This window comes from Stegostoma tigrinum, chromosome 11 (assembly GCF_030684315.1).
Source record: "Stegostoma tigrinum isolate sSteTig4 chromosome 11, sSteTig4.hap1, whole genome shotgun sequence".
NCBI lineage: Eukaryota > Metazoa > Chordata > Chondrichthyes > Orectolobiformes > Stegostomatidae > Stegostoma > Stegostoma tigrinum.
In genome coordinates, this window is record NC_081364.1 from 70,242,676 (window position 1) to 70,265,319 (window position 22,644).

The window sequence follows — 22,644 nt, forward strand, 5'->3', positions numbered from 1 at the left end:
CAATTAGTGATTTGAAGACAGTGCAAATATTTAATATTCAATCATAATGTGGCTGTACAGGAATAATATTTGATAGGCAGGATATTGAGAAGACCAACTTTTTTGGGCAATTGTCTGCTTTTGTTTAATTCTGTGTTGTATTTGGAGATTGCTTTTCTCAGCTCAAATTTGAGCAATGACCTGGAAGATGAAATGCACTCGCAAATTTTCTGTTTCTTCTGGAGAACTCCAATGTTTTCTGGTTGAGTAGACTCACACTTAATCCTACTTTAATTGTGCTATAGTTCATGGCGGAAAAAATTACTTTTGCCACCCAGTCAAAAGCAAAGATCATAATAAATATATTAATGGATAACAAATCTGAAAAATCCAACAAATGTAGTGGAATTAAATTCCTGAGGAAGTGGCAGATGTAGACACAATTACAATGTTTAAATGACATTTGTATAAGTACATAGATAGGAAAGGCTTGGAGGGATATTTTGTTCGGTATGTCTCTACAATTCTATAAGTGGCAGAGTCAAATATTACACAATTAGAGATTAGATGAACTACATTATCTTTCTAAAGAAGAGTCTAGGCCCGAAACGTCAGCCTTCCTGCTCCTCTAATGCTGCTTGGCCTGCTGTGTTCATCCAGCTCGACACCTTGTTATCTTACATGAACTAACATCCCCTAAAGTGATCTTTTTTGAATAACCAATACCTTTTCCACTCTGTATGCTCACACTTTAAATGATTAATCTCTAATTTTAGCGATTAATTAGTGATAAATTGGATTTTCTAAATTATGTTTGAAGAAGTGCCACACAAGTGTGCAAGCAAAATTGAAGCCTGTGGAATGAAATGGGCAGTGGCAGTATAGACACAAAATTGGGTGAGGATTAGAACATAGAATCATGAAGAACAGTCATTTGCTCAGGCTAACTAAAGTAAATGAGGGAAACTGTTTACTGGTCCTTCTGACACTATGTACCAAAGTCAAAATCTAAGGTCATTGGTGGGGAGAAAAAGCAAAAACAAAAAAGAGTCCTGCTTTTTCCAAACCGCAATATCCGAATAGGTGGTTAAAGCAGATAAAATTACTTTCATAAGACGACTGAATAATTACATGGAGCAAAATTTGCAGGGCAGGGGTAAAAAGGGGAATGGTGGTGGGGGAGGTGGGTGGCGAATTTAGCTACTTCTTACTGAGATTTAGCACAGACACAATAAGTCAAGCTTTTTTTTTGCTTTGTGATAACATTCCACGATTCTCTAGTTGGCCTCTCATGACTGTGTTAGTTGGCAACAATTTGTTGCACATTCATCAGGAGACATTATCGTCATTTTGGTTGAGAATTTCGTTTTCTGTGTTTCATAGATGTCCAATTTAAATAGGCTGTTTGCCATTTGCTTATCTAAATTCTGCCTCAGATCTTAGGCTGGTTCTGCCCCATCTCCAGCTCACTGACAAGCTAACAAATATTCTCTTTACCAGAGTAAAGAGGCGCTGTTTGTCAACAATATTTAAACACCAGAAGCAATTTCCACGCATCACACTGACCTCTGTGGAGGCACAATCAGAGTATGACTGATCCTTTCAAGGAAAATACATGATCAAACAAAACAACCTATGTGCCTTCTAATTTGGCCAATATTCCTTCGGCTTTCCTGAACTAGCCAGTAGGCAACTATTCTGTTTTGGATTGCACTCTTGCTATTGGAACACTTTGCCTGCAACGGTAGTAGATTCGCCAACTTAAAGTACATTTAAGTCGACATTGAACAAGCATATGGAAGTACATGGAATAGTGTAGGTTAGATGGACTTCAGATTGGTATGACAGGTCGGCACAACATCGAAGGCCGAAGGGCCTGTACTGTGCTGTAATGTTCTATGTTCTTCTCCAACCCATTTTTGATGTGCTTTCTTCCATGTACCAGCCTTTTAAATTTCACATGAGCCAAAACCAGGAAAGAAATATTCAATATCTCTGCTAATATTACTCGATTAGTTTACAGATGGGCCAAAGTGCTTGTGGTCAGCTGACTGAAGATCTGGTACCTCCTTGCTGATTTATTGTACAGTTAATGATAGGTGTTAATTTGTGATATTTCCTCTTCAATAGTTATCGGTTCATCCACAAAGTGGGGCAACAGAGTGCTGCACCTTGCCAGGAGAAATGCAAGGAAAATGTGTTCAGGCCTAAAACCTAAACATTGCTAGTGCATTACAAAACAGAATCAAAATGACGGTCAAAGCACTCCTATTGACCAAAAAAGACTTCAGCAATGTGGAAAATACACAATGAATATGACTGCATGGCAACAAATAATTGGGATAAAAAAATCCTCTTGCGATACTGGCAGAAAGCAATGGCAATTATTTGGACCGAGCATGACGAGAGCAACCAGTCCAGGGACTTACCAAAATCATTTTGAATTGTTGTGCTCTGTCCTCCTCTAATCGGACTCGGATGAGGCAGCTTTTCTCATTCTGGCGGTTGTCCCTCCGACGTGTTGCACGCCAGCAGCTGCCCAAACCTGCACGCCTACCAGACTTGGCTGTGTCCTAATTTGGTTTTGCTGGTGCACCACTGTTGGATGAACCTCCAGAGGAGGCAGTATCCATGGATTTTAATGACTGTGGAATAATTATTTTGTTTAAGAAGACGTTTGTCAATTGTTGCATATTAGAAACTTCCCCCTTTCCAGTTATACTTATTATTACACAAAATATGCTCTTCTGCTGCCAACAAAGGTGAAGGCATTCTGCGCAGGACAGCTTAATTGCAAGAACATGATGTTGTACATGAATTCTTGGTCGTTGCTGTCTTGTGAAATTTTTTACTTGCAGTTCTTTCCTCTACCAGTAAAGATCACTTCTGAGGAATTATACCCCTGTTTGTGTTTACTAGCTGTTCAGTCAACATCAACAATTCAGTACAGAGCACACCCATAAATTACGAATTAGTTTCCCTCAGCACAATAACATTGTGGTCATTTCACTTAACCATGTAAACTGGTGCTTCAATTCTAAGTTTGTCAGATACACCCTTTGGGGTTTCAGTTTGCACTCAGTATGTGAACATGCTTACATAAATATTTATTTGCCCACTTCACCCTGCTACGCACAGAAATCTTGAATACAACTACAATGTTTGAAGTTAAAACACACATTTATGAAGTGTGGGTGACTGCGAATGGGCCAACAAGTGTATGGCGCAGGTCAGAATGTGTGCGGCACAGCACCACTGGCAGAAAGAAAGAGAGAGATAGCAACAGCAAAACACACAGAGATAGAGAACTAAAGAAACCGGAAGCGAAATCATCCAAATCACTGCAGCTCTTAGTTTATTATTAATATAGAGGCAGTCACAACACTAAACAGGAGAATCTATAAAAAGGAAGAGGGTATTTTAAAACAAAAAATACCACTCCAAAACACCCAAATGTGACCTAATAATACTTAGCCCAATTCATGGGAGAATACATTGCGAAAACATTCCTGGGACAAGTCCTAGACATATTCTATAAACAATAACCATAACACAACGCTGATAATCATCCAGAATACAATGGTGTTTGGAGGAGAACACAGTAATCAACAGCTCAAAGCCCAAATATTGAAGAAAAACAAAACATGCAGTCACGAGGACTCCATGCAGAGCTGCATTACTTTGTTGCAATTGCTGGATCAAGACCTGTCCAACATACTCTAAATACTGTTTTTGTGGGCAGTGCGCCTCAAGCTGCGACAGATGTACCCCATGCACTAAAATTTACTGTGTAGAAATTAAACATGCTGTGAATAATTAAAGATGAAATATTTTGGTTAGTGATATGGCGATCTTTAAAAAAAACACGTACAGCTTCCTTTGTACATTTTAAAAACCATATAAAATATCTAAACAAAACAAAACAAACCACATCTGAAAAAAAAATCAGCTCTCACTTCATGAGCGAATAATATCTTTTCTGGAATCAAATGCTTCAGTAACCAGCACAAAGGTTGAATTTTGCTGGGAATTGCACAGCTGTCTTGCCTTCGTTCTGAAAGCAAGTAACCCAAATTTGGCAAGTGGGACCTGGGATGGAAAATTGCTGGCAGCAGCCAATTATGAGGATGCTTGATGGAACGGCATTCAAATTAAGGATTTCAGTCTGGCTGAAACATCAAAATGGCTATTAGGCTAATAGCTCTTAAAAGGAGAAGGAGATTGGCCAGGCAGTCATCCAGCTCCAGTGGCTGGGACGGTATCACTGAGTACCCTTGTGTCCTCTTGACTGCCAAAGTGTAGTCAGGATAATAGACGGCAGGAAGGAAGAAAAGAAGAAAAAAAGTGTCTGGACATTATTAAACAAACCAGTGTCTCCAAGAACAACATATTTTATGTGATGAGTGCCTCACTGTCTCACCTTTTCCAGCGCTTTTTGCGAGGTGCTTGGCTCTTCCATTTCCAAGTGTCTGGCTGAGGTAATGCTCTCTTCTGAATCCTCATTCCGAAGGGATGCTGGCTGCTCAGAGCTTTTAGTTGGAGCGCTGTGTACTTTAACACCTCTCCTTGAAAACAGGCTGCACAAGGGAAAGGGGACACAACAAAAATATGGAAACGTCATTGCATTCTAGACAAACTGTCAAAAAAATTAAACTAGAATGAAGGTATATTGATGATGAGAGTACCAGGAGTTTGATGTTCGCCACATTTGACCTGTGAGAAATTAATAGTGGCACACTCATACCAAGAGCTCGCATTACTAGTACTGAACACCGTTACATTGTCTAATAGTTAGGGAGTATATGAATAGGTGATAATGTTTGCATATTCAGATGGCACGAAAATCTGGACTTCTTGCAATGTTATTCAACCTGCTATCAACCTAGATCTTATGAAAGGCAAAATGTGGACTTGAATACCCAGAGAGTGGAAAATTTCCCCCAACCTGGCCACATGCTAGTGTGTACATAATTTCTTCCCGAAAGCTGAAGTTTATTAAAAATAAAACATATAACGTAAAACAAAGTAACACCATTGATAATTGATAGAAAACTGTACACAGCACTTTGTAAGGTACGACAGTGAACTCTGAATTTGGCCTTCAGTATATTGGTACTGCAAACGTTAGGATTTCTATTCAGCAATTTGCATTTATATTGCACGTTTAACATAGAAAATTTTCCAAAACTCTCAAAAGAAGTACAGCAGATGGCATGATAAAAAATTCCCACACTGAAAATCCTGATTGTTGGTATATTGGGCATGAAATAGTACAGGGAGCAAGAGCAGATGGCTGCTGAAATGTGAGATTGCACACTAATGCTGCAATGTTGATTGCCTGCACTTCGAGAATCACAATTAAGCCATGGAAGCCTAAATCACATCCATGTAACATCCACACTCATGTAAAGAGAAGATATCCCAGGAAATGAATAAGTGTTTCCCTTCTCTTTCTTGGTTTCTATATAACAATAGTCACATGTCACAGTCCAGATCGCTGCAAGGCACAACACAGCAACAAGGCATGGTTTTTTCTCTGAAACTCTACACGGGTAGGTGGGGGAAAAACCTGACTTTGCTGAGTTCTGGTCAGTCCTTGCCTATTGAACAGAAATATAAGATAATATCTCCAACTCAGGAACATTACTGAAAACAATAACTTTGAAGTCTTTACACATGTATGCGTGACAACACAAACACATAATTTCATGTCAACTTCTGCATGGAAAGAGATTTGAGTTTTGAGGTGGAGTTTCAAATGTGAGAAGCATGGCTGATAATTTTTCAACAGAAGATATTTCTGCTGCCTGCTGACCCACAAAGTAGCACACAAATCTGATTTTTCACTCAAAATTGTTAAACATTGCTAGTTTTCATTATACAGGCCCACAAATATGCAAATTTAATTCACTGTAACACCTTTTTTGCTTACTTGTCTCTCATAAACAAATTCATAAATTTAGCCATGGTGCAGAAACTTCTCAGTGGATAAATGAGAATCACGAGGCAATACCAAGCTCATCACAGGTCCACATTCTACATTCATGGCCATAGCAAAGAATCTGTATCAATCAGTCTACACTAGACACATGCACGAGGTGAGAATAACACCACCACTCCTTGCATCGTCTCAAATTACTCGACCAGTTACTAAAAACATCCCACTTCAATGAAACAATAATGACCACGCATCAAATGTCTCTGTTTGTCAAGGAACAGATGTACTTATCTTTCTGTCCAATCATCTCGATAAAAAAGGAAATAATGAGATATCTGAGGTGCTTAACATGGGATACTTACCAGCTGAGGCGCTTCAACACACTCTTTTTGGGCTTTGGCGGTTTCTCGAGTTCAGAGGAGCTGCAGGACAGCAGATAAACATGTTCAGACAAGATTCATTTAAAAAGAATCAGGTGCCTTTGTTCAATACTCTGAATATTTTTGGCAAAATGAATCATTTACAGAGAATTGAAACTGCCTGAATGATAATTTTGTTTGCAAAAGGCACGTGTTTTCAGGCAAGAGAACACTGAACATTACTTTGACTGATGAGCAACAAAATCTCTTCTGTGGGCACATCAATCTTTTTCTGCTTTATGAACAGCAGATCAAGACAATAAGAATTCTGAAGAAGTGTCACCAGACCCGAAAGTTAACTCTGCTTTCTTTCCACAGATGCTGCCAGACCTGCTTAATTTTTTTCAGCAATTTCTCTTTGTGTTTCTGATTTCCAGCATCTGCAGTTCCTTTGGGTATTTTTCTTTACCAAGACGATAACCGTCTTAGTCTTTTTGCAGAACACATGGAATTGAAAAAAAAATTGATGCAACACGACAGAATTGATTCATTGAGCAACTGGCTTTATCCTCATAGGTCAGAATTCATCGTCAAAACTTTGAAACCAAGGAAAAGGAAGACAGTAAGTAAACTGGCAGCTCACTAGCATTAAACAGCAATTATAACGAGAGAAGATTTCACACACAACCCTTAACTGTTTTACCTGCACACTCCTACAATACCAGTTACGTACTCGCTATCCTCACTTAAGTACTGTTGCATAAAGACAAGTCTAGAAAATTCTCGTTTGAACGAAGGGTGTATGATGAGCAAGCAAACTGCAGGGATTTGATACCCAAAATTATCTCATATTCCTGAAAGAACACAAATAAATAATGAGCTGTTAAAGAAAGTTTAAACTGCTATAATTGTTCCTGCTAAATCCTAGTCCGTGGTATTTTGAACAGCATCGATAACTTTATTCAAAGTGCACAGTACATCATGTCACAAAAATATTTCTGCTTTGGAAATAAATGACACGAACGTGATTTTTGAAGGAGATATTTCTGTACAAATTATCCAGGATGGTTTCAGGACACTAACTCCCAAAACAGTGCTTCAAGGATGGATTTTTTTTTAAATGATTCACTTAAGAACAATACGCTGATTTCGGGTGAAGACAAGAAATGTTATGAAAGATCATTCATCGACGCAAAAGGAAGTCTGCCAAGTACAAAATAAGTGGCTGATCTATAGTAACTGGTACCAAGACAGACGGTGAAAATGTTGAGTTAATTTTTCAAAGTTGCACCACCACGAAATTGAATGGACCATGAGCAGCTTGAAGTTACTGGACTATTTTCTTTCAATCACAGTGGCTTCTTGGTTGAATCTTGTCACAATTTGACATGTAAAAAGGGGCAGGCCTCTCTAAGTCAAACTCTGACAACATGTTACTGCCAAGTTGTAAAGTGCCAGCCAGTTTTCAATAGGTCAGTGAAAAGAAACACTTGACTACATCCACATCAGCCACTACAAATGGCGGGCCATTTGACAGATTACATTCCAATCTGGTGAATTGGAGTCACCACAGCATTGGATGCCTATTTTGCCACCCAGCTGATTTTACATCACATGGCCCAGTTTGGCAAATTCAGCATCAACTGCTTCTGATCGGAACCTATTCTATTCATAGGGATCTCAAGTTACAGCTCTGTTTGCCATAAGGTCAAATTCCTCTCAAATTAATATTCCCAGGTTGCCTGCTGAATGTTGCAGTACAAGACAAAAATACAAGCTGTGTGGGTTTCCTCTGGGTGCTCTGGTTTCTTCCCAAGGTCCAAAGATGTGCAGGTTAGGTGGGTTGCCCATGCTAAATTGCCTGTTGTTCCCAGGGATATTTACGTTCAGTGGGTTAGACGTGGGGAATGGGTCTGGGTGGGACACGCTTCAGAGTGGCCATGTGAACTTGTTGGGCCGCATGGCCTGTTTCCACACTGTGGGGATTTGATGATACCTTCAAAAGTAACCATGGCAACAGGGATGTTTGAGAATTTGGTATTACCAAATTCAGAAATATGGAGTAAAAAATACTGCCCAGTCAGTGAGAACCCCAACAGCTGCAATCCCTCAATTTTTTGACATCCCATGACGAAATGATGTCTCTCATCTAAAGGAAAATACTAATATGGAGAGATTGTTTACCCAGTGTCTTCAATAATGAAATAGCTTCCATGACACTGAGATTAATTGAACAACATCTTCACTCACATAACGCCTGGCATATCCTGTACGTGGCTGTGACTGCTCAAAGGTAAATTGCAGCACCTTAGCAGCGCAAAAGCAAGCCATTTGGCTGAACTGCTCCATGCTGATCTTTGCACCTCTCCCACCTTGCTTCAAACTCTAAATATGCCGTTGTGTCCTTTCTGACATCTAACTTTCTCTCAAATACATCTGTGCTCATCCTCTCAACGAGTCCTGGTAGCAGCAGCTTCTGCAATCTGGCTGCTCTGAGCAACAAAGCATCTCCTTAATTCTTTATTGGATTTATTAGTGACCATATACATTTAGGATGCAGTTGTAGACTCCCCCTACACCCTCATCAAGCAAATAAAACAGCACAAGAGTGAAAAGCATGCTTTTCCCCTTTCAGACAATTCCAAACATTTTACACAATGCAATTTTCAGTATTAACTTTTTGTCTCTTGTCAAAGTTGATCCAGCCATTCTGTAAGAGATAGACAAGGACAAAGAAAATTAATTCAATATGGACAAAGGTCAAATGGTACTACACGATCATGAAATTTAAAAGATCAGAAGTGAAATACAAGCTCTGTAAACTTGGTTCCATTTTAGGATATCGTCAAAGGTCAATCACAAATGATCTATCATATCACCAGGTCCAACTTTGGACATTACATAGAGCCCTTTGCTCCAGTCAAGTAGGTCAGTACCAAGCTGGTGGCATTTCCAGCTGCTTAACTGCTCAATAGGCAGTGACATCCAGGTACCAAATTTAGCTGTACAGAATAAAAATGATTTGCAACTTATCCAACTTTTTGTAAAACTAAACCCATATTCAATTAACTGCAAAATGAATTGAATGTTCCTTTGTTTACAAATTGTTTGATTCACAGCACAAAGCATCAAATTAATCTGATCAGGGTGATTAATCAAACTCAATCTTTTTTTTTGTTGCTTTGATTCTCATCTACAAGCAGTTTGCAATGAAACTGTAACAATAGCGGTCATCAGCAAATAAGGAATCCAAATCTTGTAAAAAGACTTATTGAATGGTAATTAGGGAAAGCTGAATCCAGCACTGAAAACTCTGTTAAGAAAGTTCCCAGGTACGGCAAAATTCCCTGAACTATATCCTAGAAAAAGAGAGGTGAATTTGTTTAATCCATTGTGAATTCAGTGTCATATTTCCCAAACATACGACTCCATGTCTTATTTATTCCCTTGATCATGCAAGTAAATCTATTCAGAATCAAAACTGAGAACTCAAAATTTTAGACTGTCATACGGTGGAATGCGAAGTTGGAGTTATAAAGGCCAGACAAGTTCAACATTTGATCCCTGATCTGTGAACTGTAAACCAAACTCAATATTTGAGTAACTTCATCATTTGGAGATTGGAAATTTTCTACGTAATGTGCAATTTCGCTTGAAGATAAAAACAATTTACCTCACCAGATCTCCAAAACTTTGTCTCAACAAGTTTAAAAGTAATTTTTTTCTAAACTCAAGAATATAATTCTTCTCAATGTCTTTTCATAGGACACCTCTCTTACCCAAAGAAATAATTTAATGGTCTCAGACGGTGGGTTGGTTCAGAACCTAAGAGCCTAGGAGATCTATCGGAATTGGCAAATTGGAACCAATATTGGGTTTGTGGCAGGAAGTAAATGCGATTTTTGAGGGGCTTTTCGGCAACTTGATGCTTTCATCCAGCAGCATACCAGAGGGTACAGTAATAGTTCTTACTGTGCGTACATTAATGTTGAAGACACGAAAGCTCCAAGTATGAACAGCCGGTTCACAGATGACACAAGAATTGGACGGTTGTAAACAGCAAAAAGCCTTAGTCTCCCGGGTTACACATATGGGCTGGTTAGAAGGCTTGAACAGAGGCAAATAGAATTCAATCCAGAAAAGTGTGAGGTGAAGCATTTTGGGAGTCTAATAAGTCAGGAGAATATATGTTTAAATGAGATAATAAGGTCTGGAGCTGGATGAACACAGCAGGCCAGGCAGCATCAGAGGAGCAGGAAAGTTGATGTTTTGGGTCTGTATGACAGAGGATCAGAAGGACCTTGGTGTGTGCATAAACATATTCTTGAAGGCAGGAGGACCTGTGGATAAGTTGATAAAATATTGGATACTTGCCTGAATATAAGAGCAAAGGGGTAATGATAGAACTGTAAATAACATTAGTTGAGCCACAGCTGGAACAATGTGTGCCTCGAAACTAAGGCATTTTGCTTCTTACTACCGCTCCAATTCTTGTGTCATCTGTGAACCTGCTGTTCATACTTGGAGCTTGAACATTAATGTACACACAGCAAGAACTATTGCGGTGCCCTGCACCACTGCCAAAGCACATTTGTGTAAGATGCTGAAAGATTAGCAAACCATGCACTGTAATTCACTGCATAATCTGGGAGAAAGCTTTATGCAAGTTATACAACTGTCCAATCATGAACTCACATTTTCCCCTATATACTTACAGAATTTTGCACCACAAAAACAATTATCATGCAGAGCACACATTTTTGATTATAAAAGCAAACCTACTTTTAGATTCAATCTAGATCAGAAAAATATGTTGAAATTCTGCACAGTGCACCAATCACAACACACAATAAACAAAGTGTGACAGCAGGGCAGTAGAAATTCTGGGGCAAACATCTGGAAAGCAATGTAAAAAGATAGTTCACTGCAACTAGAACATTGAGCAGTTTGAAACATGGAGTGTCTTTCAAACTGACAACATGCTAGCATGATTATTGCATTTCTCCCTCTTCAAACACCAGCTTAAAAATGCTTCAATACCATCTAAGAATGATTTAGAGAATAAGAAAACTTTGACTATTTTCTGAGCTGGACAACTAGTTTGGTAAAGTGGCACCAAAATATTTATATCTGACCAATTATTTTGTTATTTTGTCAAATTCAGGAGCAAAATGAGTGGACAAAGAGCATGATACAAGGAGTGAGGAGGAATGGCTAGAAACTTGTCAGTTTTGGTCCAAGCTAGTTGAAACGAGACAGTTGATGTCTGAAATACTGAGCAAACAAAGAGATATGAATATCTCTCCATTCCTACGCAGCAAATAGTTCTTACTGCAGAGAACAATAAAAGGAAGACATGGTAATTGAGTAAAAATACTTATGAGAACCAGTTAAATCTCTTAACGTTTTGCCTTGGCCTTTATTAATTACAAGGCCCTTGAAGTGTACAAAGCAAAAGAAAAAGAAATTGGCACATATTGCACTTTAGACATTGCTTCAGTTCAAATTTCCAAGATAATGAACACTGAGAAAGATAATCTATGAAGGCTGCATCACTGCATCATAGACATTGCTTCAGTTCAAATTTCCAAGATAATGAACACTGAGAAAGATAATCTATGAAGGCTGCATCACTGCAGTATAACCAAATTAGATGTTGATGAAAAAGTTAACTGCAATATCATCAGCAATTACAAGAATCATGGCAAAACAATCTTGGAAGACTTGAGCCAAGCTAGACCACCTGGACTGCAATACACATATCCCTGTTGCATTGTTGATTGACAGCATCTGTACGCATTCAGTCACCAACTTAGTTCATTGCAGATATTTTACTTGAAAATGTTGATCATGCCCTGAATATAGTCACACTGGGCCAAGTGCAACACCTTACCTCCATTAACAGCTCTCTACTTGCTATAAAGTTATCTTCTTCATTATTTGAAAGGTCTTCAAATGTTGTCTTACTGCTCCTAGTCAAGAGAATGAGACAAATTACTCTTGACAGAATAGAGTCAAGATAACAAACAGCTGATATGGAATCTGACAAATAAGCAAGTAATACAGACAGTGAACGGCAGTGAAGCATTTTTACAATAAGGAACGTTATTTTAACCAAATTGTTCAGAAATGTTTTGGCAATCTCTGGGGCAGGTAGAACTTGAGCCCTGATTGTTTAAACCCAGGGATGGGGATACTGCCATTGTGCCCCAAAAGCTCTTGAGTGCAGTAGTTTTGGTAAATCTCATTGCAGCAAGAGAGATTTCATTCCCAAGCTGCCTACAAAAAACAACCATGATCAAATGGTCTGAGGCACACGAACATAAACTACAGGTGTGCACTTCAAAGTGTTATAGAGTGCTTTCTTGGGAGATTAAAATAATTGTTGTCTTTGTATTTTAGTATCCCACACAAACCTCCAGCTTATATCACCCCATCACAGCATATCCACAGGAAATTGTGTTACGTTACATCCAACAGCAGATCAGTTTTGGAACACAATAGTTAAATATTTCAAGTTGCCAAACAGTTTTCTTTTTCCGCTTAAACAAAGTAACTCTTCGCTCCTTCGTGAAAGAATGAAAGATTCTGCCAATTAGCCAATTGTTAGGATTTCACTTTAGTGCCTCTGGTAATCCTGTTAATGCACCGAGTCTGTGAAGATCACTTGTGCAAGTAAACTTGGAGGTCAAACCTGCAATTTCCTACCTCATATTTATTGAATAAATATTACATGGCTCTTTCTGAACAATGACTTACTTTGACACGGCTGCCCAAGTCTTCTTCAAATTGAACACACTATTCGATTGCAATGCCGTGGTAATTGCATGCACTGACGAGAAATTCTGCAAAATCCTACATTCCTGTCAGAGAAAAAAAGCCGTGAGTTCTGTGGAAAAAGCAGTGACTCTCCATTACCCAACACCTCAGACTTTTTAAAAAGGTTCTATCAGAAAAATGTTAGCTGATAAAATAACAGCATTAACAAACAAACTTTTTGAGGGAAAGAATTCCATGGTACTTGGCAACTCAAACCTTGATATTCGTCTTGTATCCCTCTGAGACAACCTCTTCAGTTCACTTGCTGCCAGCCTGTGACTGATTAGATATGATTACTGACACCGAAGGAGAGCTTAAAATGAGTAGGATTGAGACATGGACATCTGAGTGGCAAAAGTGGCGAAGGTAGGGGGGGTGGAGGCGGGGTAATCATCTTTGTTATATCCATCACATTTAGCTCATAAATGAATAATAGGTTATATTATCTGACAGAATAGGAGGGCAGGACCAGTCACGTGAGATACTCATTCGAGGGAAAACAGACAAATCAGGAAATTGGGTCTATTTTTTATGAATCACTACGTTATTGATACTGAGTTAACTAATCTTACCTAGATTAGCAGCTGAATGTCCTTCATCTGTTTGCCACCACCCACCCCCCCACCCTGTTGGAGGTAGGGAGAAAACTGGATCAGATCAAACCTCCCAAATGTGTACTTTGGGGTGTGGTGGAGATGAGGAGGAAGCCTGCTAGTGTTTGTTATCAGGTCTCAAAGCCACTTCTGCTTGGTGAGTAAGGCCAGGGAGGTGCAGGGTGATCACACCATTTGGGATTTCTTTGGAGGTGCGTCAATTGGCATAATCATAAGTGCCTTATCTGATTAAGGCCAGCAGGTAGGTTCTCAAGCACAGAGTCTTCTGGCTTCAGGGAAATAAAGCTGCTGCAGTAAAATGGAAGTAATGCAGGGAAATTCAACATCGAAGCCACTCCTTGTCAACTATTGTAAAAACTCAAAATCAGAACTAGAAAAGTCAGCCAAGTGATCACTGTAAGGTGGCGATTCCTCTTCAGAATGGCCTTTGATAGCGCCAGTATCTATGTCAGGAACTCTTTCATCCATGTCTATTACTGGGTGTCAGCCTACATTCAATTGTGAAACTGGGGACAGACTTTCAAATCCCCATCAAGGTCCCATTCATGCCTTAAGATTTTAATGAGTGAAAACTGATGCAGGCAGTGTTGCCAAGACCCAAACCAGACTTCTCTAAAATAGCTGGTAACAGTATTATTGTGAACCTGCATTCCCAACCTTCCTAATGAATGAATATTTTGTTGTCATGTGTATATGGGAAGCTACATTGAAAGTACAGTTTTGTTGCAAAATCCAGTGCAATTTTGGATTTTAAAATCAGTAAGAATAAATTACTTCCTTTACTTAATTAGTGAATTACTCGGTTCCTATCCTGATCCTTTCCAAATGTACGAGTGGGAATGCCACGTGTTGGCGACAAGTACAAACCTGGCATCAGATCTGACAGCCCTTCCTCACTCTTTTCCCGATTGCTGACTAACATGCTGAGGCAAATTCCTTTGGCAAACACATAAGAAACAGACAACCAGGCAAGTTCCTGAAGGGCCATCATGTAGGCACACAGAATGCAGAACATTGGGAATAAAATGTACACTGTTTCATAAACTGACTACAGCTTGGAAGGGAGGCAAACAACACTATGTAATGCCCAATAGTAACTTCATTTTTGAAGGGCCAGCAAAAATCTGAAATCAGTTTGCCTTTTTTATCCACATAAATATTTTTGATGAGAAAAAAATACATTAATATTTCAATGCAACTGTAAACTGAGGCAAGAACTATTAGCAGCCAGCACTACAGAAATTATGAATGCTAGGATTTTCCATGAAGCATTCAACTCTTATTCAGAAAAGTATTCTGCTTGCCAATTCAAGAGGCTTTCAAACCTTGGACATATCAACACATAGCGTTAATGGCTTGCTCTCTTCCACCATGGTTGTTTCATGCACAGTGGACTTTAACATGTCACAAAGGTTAAAAACCAATAAAGAATAGTGTACCTGGGCAAATCAATCCATTTCTCAATGATTTTAGCCCTCTGCCGTGGTCTTAATATGGTGCTGGTGACACATTTTGTAATATTATTGAACTGTGTAATGGTGGCCTGGACGGTTGATACCAGATGCTGTTTTCCTTCCTTCCCTCGTTGAGACCAGATGGACCCTGAACATTGGCTGGGCACAAGTTTCCGAAAAAGATCCTGATCAAAAATAAAAAGGAAACAAAGGTTAAAGGTGTCAGTCGTGCCATGTTTTAAGCAATGAACGACAAACAAGATTTGTCCATCCATGGGTACATTCGTCCTGCTAGTTTGCAATTGTACATTAAAACTGCATGCTATATTGTCAACGACTGGCTACATAATACTCACACTGATGCACAAGGGCACATAGGCTATTCAGACAGATCAAAACCCTCGAATTTTCAGTCATCTGCTTCCTATTTGCAGGTTAGATTTAAAATCACTGGTTACCTCCACCCAACTCCTACTGTTGGCTCCACGCACACCATCAATGCACGGCTCTGCTGGCAATAGTCACTGCTACAGATGCTCAGCCCTGGTGGCCCACAGGCTAGACAGGCTGGGCATCAGTATAGCGGCCCTGCATCATGTCTACTTCTTGCACCAAGGCAGGTTGACAGAACACAATCGCAGCCCGGCCCTCTGTTGGTTCAACAGACCTCAATGTAAACACTTCCCCACTATTGGTTTCATGCTGAACACGAATATTGCCAAATGTCCAAGCTTGTCAACTGTCCATTCAGATTGCATAATGTCCTTCTGTCTCCCTCTTCAAGATGAGCAACTCCCATCAACAATTATGCCCCGACAGTGAAAGTTAACACAACCAGCAAATAGCTCCTTCAGACCCCCGTAAACTCATTCAGAATGGAGAAATTTGTCAGTCTTGTCACTTTCAAAGCCAGAGTTGGCTGTGACAGGCTGCAGTAGGAGGGAGTGCTCAGAAACCATCGAGTGGAAAACTGTTGCATGTTTATGCAAGCATGGTGGGCTCTCATTTTTAACAGTCTGATCACGTCACAATGATGTCATCGATCATTTCTGGCAAGGAATAGCTGAGGCTAACCCTGCTGCCTCGACAGTAAACTACATAATAAAACTCCTGCTGTTTAAGATTTCAGCCCCCTGGCCCTGCATGGTAAAGAAAAAAACTAGCGATGAGGATCAAAAAAACCGCTTTGATATTCACCAGGTCAAACCACTGATTTGAAAAAGACTCACAGCCCTCACTGCAGATCTCGATGGTTCAACAAAAGAAAAGCAGCTACATTCCTCAACAGACACCCAGCTGGGTTGCTTCCCACCAAAAATGGCTGTTGTCATCATTATGTCACATGATTAGACTCTAAGTCCCAGTCGGTATATACATACACATATGCAACAGAGACTGCAGTGAAAACAGACAGTTACCTTTGGAACTCTGTGTAGAAAAGCAGCTACCCCTTAACAAACTGAGATAACAAAGAGTGGAGCTGGATGAACACAGCAGGCCAAGCAGCATCTTAGGAGCACAGTTGCTCTTAAGATGCTGCTTGGCCTGCTGTGCTCATCCAGCTCTGCACTTCGTTATCTCGGGTTCTTCAGCATCTGCAGTTCCCATTACCTCTTATCCCATTACCAAAACCTACTTTTGATAAAGTGGTCACTTCCAGATGAGATCGCTGCACCCCTGTTCTGAACACTAACATATGCTTGGGATTTTTGAGACCTAGAGGACTACTTACATTCTAGAGTCACACCCAATGGTGTCATACAGACCACTGAACATCCATGTCAAGCCTAAGCCTATGACCAGACTTTGACATAACTCAAATTTTGATTCAGCAACCATGAGTCTCATTTTGTAGAGGTAGGCATCAAGCCACCTTGGAGACGAGACTGGAATACCCCGTGGCTGATCCCACTCCAGAAGATTCTGGAAAAACAACAAAATTGACATCCTGGATACTTCAAACAAAATCAGTGTACTCATGAAGAAACAGTGACTGTTATGATGAAACAATTAAACTTTTACCCTGAAATACTATTCATTTTGTAAAGTTTCAACACTAAGTTACAAAGGATTTTCAGGGCTCTCTCGGGTCACTTATTTCACATGGCGTTCATTCAAAACAAATGACAAGTGCTGAAGTTTTAGCTGGCAGGTATTTCGAGCGAGATACGGAAGTCACACGTCAAACACACATTTTAACATCTTGGAAGGCTGCATTTTGAAGGGAATTCAGTTATCACGACTGGTGGAGCAGTAATAGCATTAAACAATACAGAGAGATTCCGATGCCTACTGCTGACTGAAACATCTTATTCAGAATGACTGGCCACCAGATTCCTGTTTACTCACAGCATCCATAAAAGTCAGCTGCTCTGCAATGAAGCGTGATGGGTAGGACAGGAGCTTTTCGTCAAATTGTTCGATGGTTTGGTCGTGTTCTTCTCCCACATAGAATCTGACTCTTCTACGGTAGCCTTCTGTGCAAGTGAAGACAGACATGTATTTTGTGCCCAAAGTTCACATTGCTCTAAAATATCTCACGAACTTGTGACTAGAAATTGTGCATTGGTTTACAATAGTTATCTAATATTCATACTTCTAAATCTAGATTTGGTGAAATTAATATGATATTGCACTGAAATCCTCTTGTTGGGAGCATCTCAATTGCAAAAGAACTTGTATTTAATGACAGATTCCTATCCCAATTTCTGGCTTTAGGAAATCTTCTGAATCACAATCTATTGTTTCACAATAACTTGCAAAATTATTACATCAGATTATAAAATAAAATGTCATTGACGAAAACAGTTCAAAAGGAAATTGTCCAGAAAGTCGTATTGCATGCTACTGGGTCTTGTCGGACCATTTTAGAGTATCAATTCTATGCAGAATTTGGTCTTGTACATCATGCAATTAGTACAGGGGTAATCACTCAGCAATAATTTTAATAAACTTCGTTTACCCAAAAATTTGGAAGTAATTTTGAAGCTTGTCAAAGGAAACCAAAATGAACTAAATCCTGAGACAGAGGGGCAAGCCGCACACAAACTTGTAGGGAGGCACCCTGAATTAAAACCACATTTTTGCAACATAATTATAAATCTTACTGAACATCTCTTTCTCCGCTGTTTCCTCCGCCAAAAACCGACTCAGGAGTTTCTGGGCCCGAATTTCAGCATCTGACCCCGGCACTGTCTGGTTCAAGTAGGAAAGAACCTTCTGGAGACAAGAGTAAGTTGGAACTTGACGAAAGTCTTCGGCAGACTCCTCCAGCCAGATTTCGAGAATTTCAGGAATAGCACTGGAAATAAAGTCAGAGTTAATAACTGTTCATCAGGGAAGCAAAACATGTGGGAAAAAAAGCTTCTAATTATACAAATGTAAATGCAATAGATTAAAGTTGGAAGATGGGGTCGTCGTGCTCACGCAGGAGATGCGCTGCCATCTTGAACTGCTGCAGTGCACATGGCAATGGTAATCCTGCGATGCCATCAGAGGGGGCCTGTGTGGCACTTTGACCCAATGATGAAGAAATGACTGTCCAAGTTAGAATTACACTGGCCATGGATGGAAACTGCAAGTTGGCCATGTTTCCAAGTTTTCTTCTTTGTAGATTGCACAGGTAAGCTTAAGGCTCACGTATAAAGTGATTTCACATGTGTCTGAGGTTACTTATTACACCAGCAGGACCTCTTGGTGTTTAGAGTTTACTAGTAAAGAGAAAGTGAGCTTTAACAAAAAATCTTCTTTATAAAAGTCAAATGGGACAAATCAGATGAACAAAGAAAAACACGAGGATAATGATGATTTGTTTGCCTTTGTTCTGGGAGTTGTATTGCCAGTAGTTGGATACCTCGGTAACATGGATAAATTGGGTCTAGTTGCGGAAGAATAATGAAATACTCCAACATAGTCAGCTTTCAATTCACTTATTTTAACTGCCTGGCTAATACCGAGAGGCCACGTAGCATTATTTCACAGGTAAATCAACGGTTACTTTTTTGCAACAAGACATCAGCTGCACAGAGAAGTCATCACACCACTGAAATCAAACCCTTTGCACAGACAAACTCCCCAGGGCACTTCACAGCAGATTAACCAGACAAAAACAGACAAAGGAGGAGATATTCAAACAGGTGACCAAACATTTGGTCATAATGACTTTTCATGAGTTTCTTAAAGGCGAGAGATGGTGATGTCTAGAGGAAGGAACTATATATCTGCAGAAAGTAGCACTAACGGTGGTGGGCTGATGAAAAAAAATCAAGAAGTACACAGCACACTGGACTTGGCAGAACAGAAAAGTTCCAGGCAAAGTTTGGGACCTAAAATAATTCCAGACAAAAGCAAAATGAGAACATGAAAGGATGTGAACACAAGAACTGAAAGTTTTTTCGATTAAAAATCTAAAGTTCAGACACTGGTCAACCAAGAGACAACGTGGGCCAGCAAACATCAGAATGATGAGTCTTGTTGTGAATTAGGAGATGGACTGAGATGCAGCTGTGGTCGATGATGCAGTCGGTTGGAGAAACCTTTGACTTTCCAAAGACTCCAAAAAGTAAACATTTGTTTGATTAGCATCCCCAATTTACATGGAATATTTTACACTGAAAGTGCTGTTCTAGTTTTTAATTTGGAATTTCCTTATCTGCAGCCCTACACTGAAACAGATGATCACTTATTTGAGTCCGTTCATAATAGATCATGACAGCACAGAAATTATATGATGTGAAACATTACACACAGACATTGGGGCTTGACTCAGACTTTACCAGCTCCATTCCTGTTAAACAGCGGTTGGTGTAGGAAGTGCTAGGCAGTCACAGTGCCAGATGCAGCAATAGCCTCTTGTTGTTTGAGAAAGATATACGACTTAGAAATAGTTCACACTGGAGGGACTATTTTGACTTCATCTGCTTTCAGATCAGTTGGCATAGGTTGTAATCTTTTGCAATGATTCAAAAACACAGCTGGCCCACACTGGTAAGGTGCTGAATGATATTAACTAGTGGACATGGCAAATTATGAAATGAAGTGACTCATTTTGGAAATGTCAAGAGATTGTTTTTCAGTGAGGTCAGCAGAATTATGAAAAGCTTGATAAAAGGTGAAGTTTGTAATCAGCTTTTTACAAAATGGAGAAAAGCATACCGTGCATTTCAGATTTTAGAGTCTAAACAGCTGAAGCCATGGCTGGTAACAACAGGACAAACATAATCTGAGATAGGGAAAAATGTGAAACTGGACAGGAAAAAACAGAAACGTCTGAAGTGGACACAAGGAAATTGCAGAGATGGAGGGACAAGGCTGTGGAAATGTTATTTGTTATGTTACCTCTCGGAAACAGTGACTAACTGAAACACACTGGAAACATGACCTAAGGAGGTTGCCTGGGCTCATTTGGTCCTGAATCATTCAGAAATGCCTAGGTCACATTACAAACACTCGAAGACTAACCCTCCAAAAATATATATGAAGAAAAATCAATTCAAAAGATCACAAAACCAAAAAATTCCATTTCCTACTGAAAGTCTTCGTGGCTGGGAAATAATTTGCTGAGCTCAAGAGCCTCTACCCTGCTGACAATATGGTAGAACTTAATTAGTACTGTGCAGAGTCCAAAATTTGACCCAAAACACTTTTCTGTCGTCCCACTAGAATTAAAGTCTCTGTTTCCATTAGATTCATTAACAAGTTACTACATCCCTACCGAGTAATCTGAAACCTCTAATCAGCTGCAGTGTACAACATCATTTCATTCAATTACTCATTATCATCCTTCCACCACCTCAAAGGATCATTTCCTAAAGCGAGCACAACATAATCTTAGATTGCAATGGCACTGGAGAGAAGTGTATTCTTAAAGTATTAGAGTATTCCAGAATTGAAATAATTCTGTCCGGGTGCACTTTTGTCTTTCTTTTCAATTCTGGCCACTTGCGCATCTGAGATTAATTGTTTCACCGATGACAACTTCACTGGATAGATTCCTGCCTCTTCTGCCCTCACTCAAGATGTTCCTTTGAAACCATGCTTTGACCATGCTTTTACTCAACCCCTAAATATCTGTGTTTTCTTCAATGTCAAACTGACAGGTTGTAAGCTACTATTCTGTAGAAAAAGAACTCAACCCAAAAAACTTGAATTTAAAAGGAGATTAACATACCAAAAAACATACCAAACCAGCACACTACTTTCATGAGGATTACACTGTCCTCAATCGGGGATCAGGACAATTTAGGTTCCTTTATACACTTCATCCCTATATGTCTCTTGAGACATTGGCACAGGAATATTGTGAAATTAATCAGGACCAATTTGGTATCCACAATTAGCTGTGTTCATCCAGACATGAATAGCTAGGCGTTGGAGAAAAATGTCCAGATAACCACCAAGCCCTGTGGCTTAGATTTCTAAAACTTTGTTTCATTTACCCAAAAAGACAACTGGGTGGGCTAGAGTGAATAACAATGCACAAGGCATCCCAACCGTGTTCTGAGTTTGTAGGTACTGCTGATGTTGGAGTCTGAGATAACAAGGTGTGGAGCTGGATGAACACAGCAGGCTAGCAGACTCGGGGCTCAGGAAAGCTGGCATTTCAGGTCTGGACTGTTCTTCAGAAAATTTCTGGTGGAGGGCCCAGACCCGAAACATCAGTTTTCCTGCTCCTCTGATGCTGCCTGGCCAACTGTGTCCTATTTGTTTGATTAACGAGAGGGATTTTTCCTTTGCTGCATTTTTCATAGATTGTTTGAACTTTATTTCAAACTTCAGTTCAGCCCAGTTGTGAATGCTTGCTATTGCATCTGAAGTAAAAATATTCCCTGAAAATCCTCACTCCCTCAAATTGACCATTTTTCTCAATGCAATACTGCAAAAATTTGCCTTGGTATTTGCTCACAAGTAATTTATCTCTGCTTGGCCCTTCAGGCATTGGCTTTCTTGATTGTAAAAACGACAAACAATATCAACTCAAGAAAACAAAATAAATGAATAAGCAAACCATGTACAAAAGAAAATAAATCACTGTTTTCATAAAGGTAAGAATCTCAAACTTTAAAGTCCCCCAAGTCCAGTCCACCACTCAAATCTAGTGGATAAATGTTCTTTTGTCTTAAGCAAAAAGCACAGAGTTTAATCGAATGGCCAGACAAACCAGAATAATCCCATCTTTAACCCCATGCAGCCAAAGTGTCATGCAGGGCAGCATGGTGGCTCAGCGGTTAGCACTGCCACCTCACAGCTCCAGGGTCCCGGGTTTGATTCCAGCCTTGGGCGACTGTCTGTGGAGAGTTTGCACATTCTCCCCATGTCTGAGTGAGTTTCCTCCAAGTGATCCAGTTTCCTCCCACAGTCCAAAGATGTGCGGGCTGTGTGGATCAGCCGTGTGCTAAATTGCCCTTCGTGTTTGGGGAATGGATCTGAGTGGGATGCTTCAAGGGACAGTGTGGACTTGTTGGGCCGAAGGGCCTGTTTCC

At 39.8% G+C, this 22,644-nt stretch overlaps 1 protein-coding gene across 1 annotated transcript in view; it reads right to left on the reverse strand.

Annotated features, from left to right (window-relative positions):
- Positions 1–10,805: 10,805 nt before the first annotated feature.
- The window catches only part of LOC125449883 (uncharacterized), a 57,347-nt gene continuing 45,508 nt past the window's right edge, over positions 10,806–22,644 (reverse strand). Inside the window, exons 17-21 of the mRNA XM_059649551.1 lie at positions 18,271–18,464; positions 17,513–17,640; positions 15,149–15,348; positions 13,036–13,139; positions 10,806–12,248 (exon numbers count right to left, since the gene is read on the reverse strand). Coding sequence (XP_059505534.1) covers positions 13,061–13,139; positions 15,149–15,348; positions 17,513–17,640; positions 18,271–18,464 — 601 coding nt within the window. The 3' untranslated portion in view covers positions 10,806–12,248; positions 13,036–13,060. The remainder of the gene's footprint in view (positions 12,249–13,035; positions 13,140–15,148; positions 15,349–17,512; positions 17,641–18,270; positions 18,465–22,644) is intronic.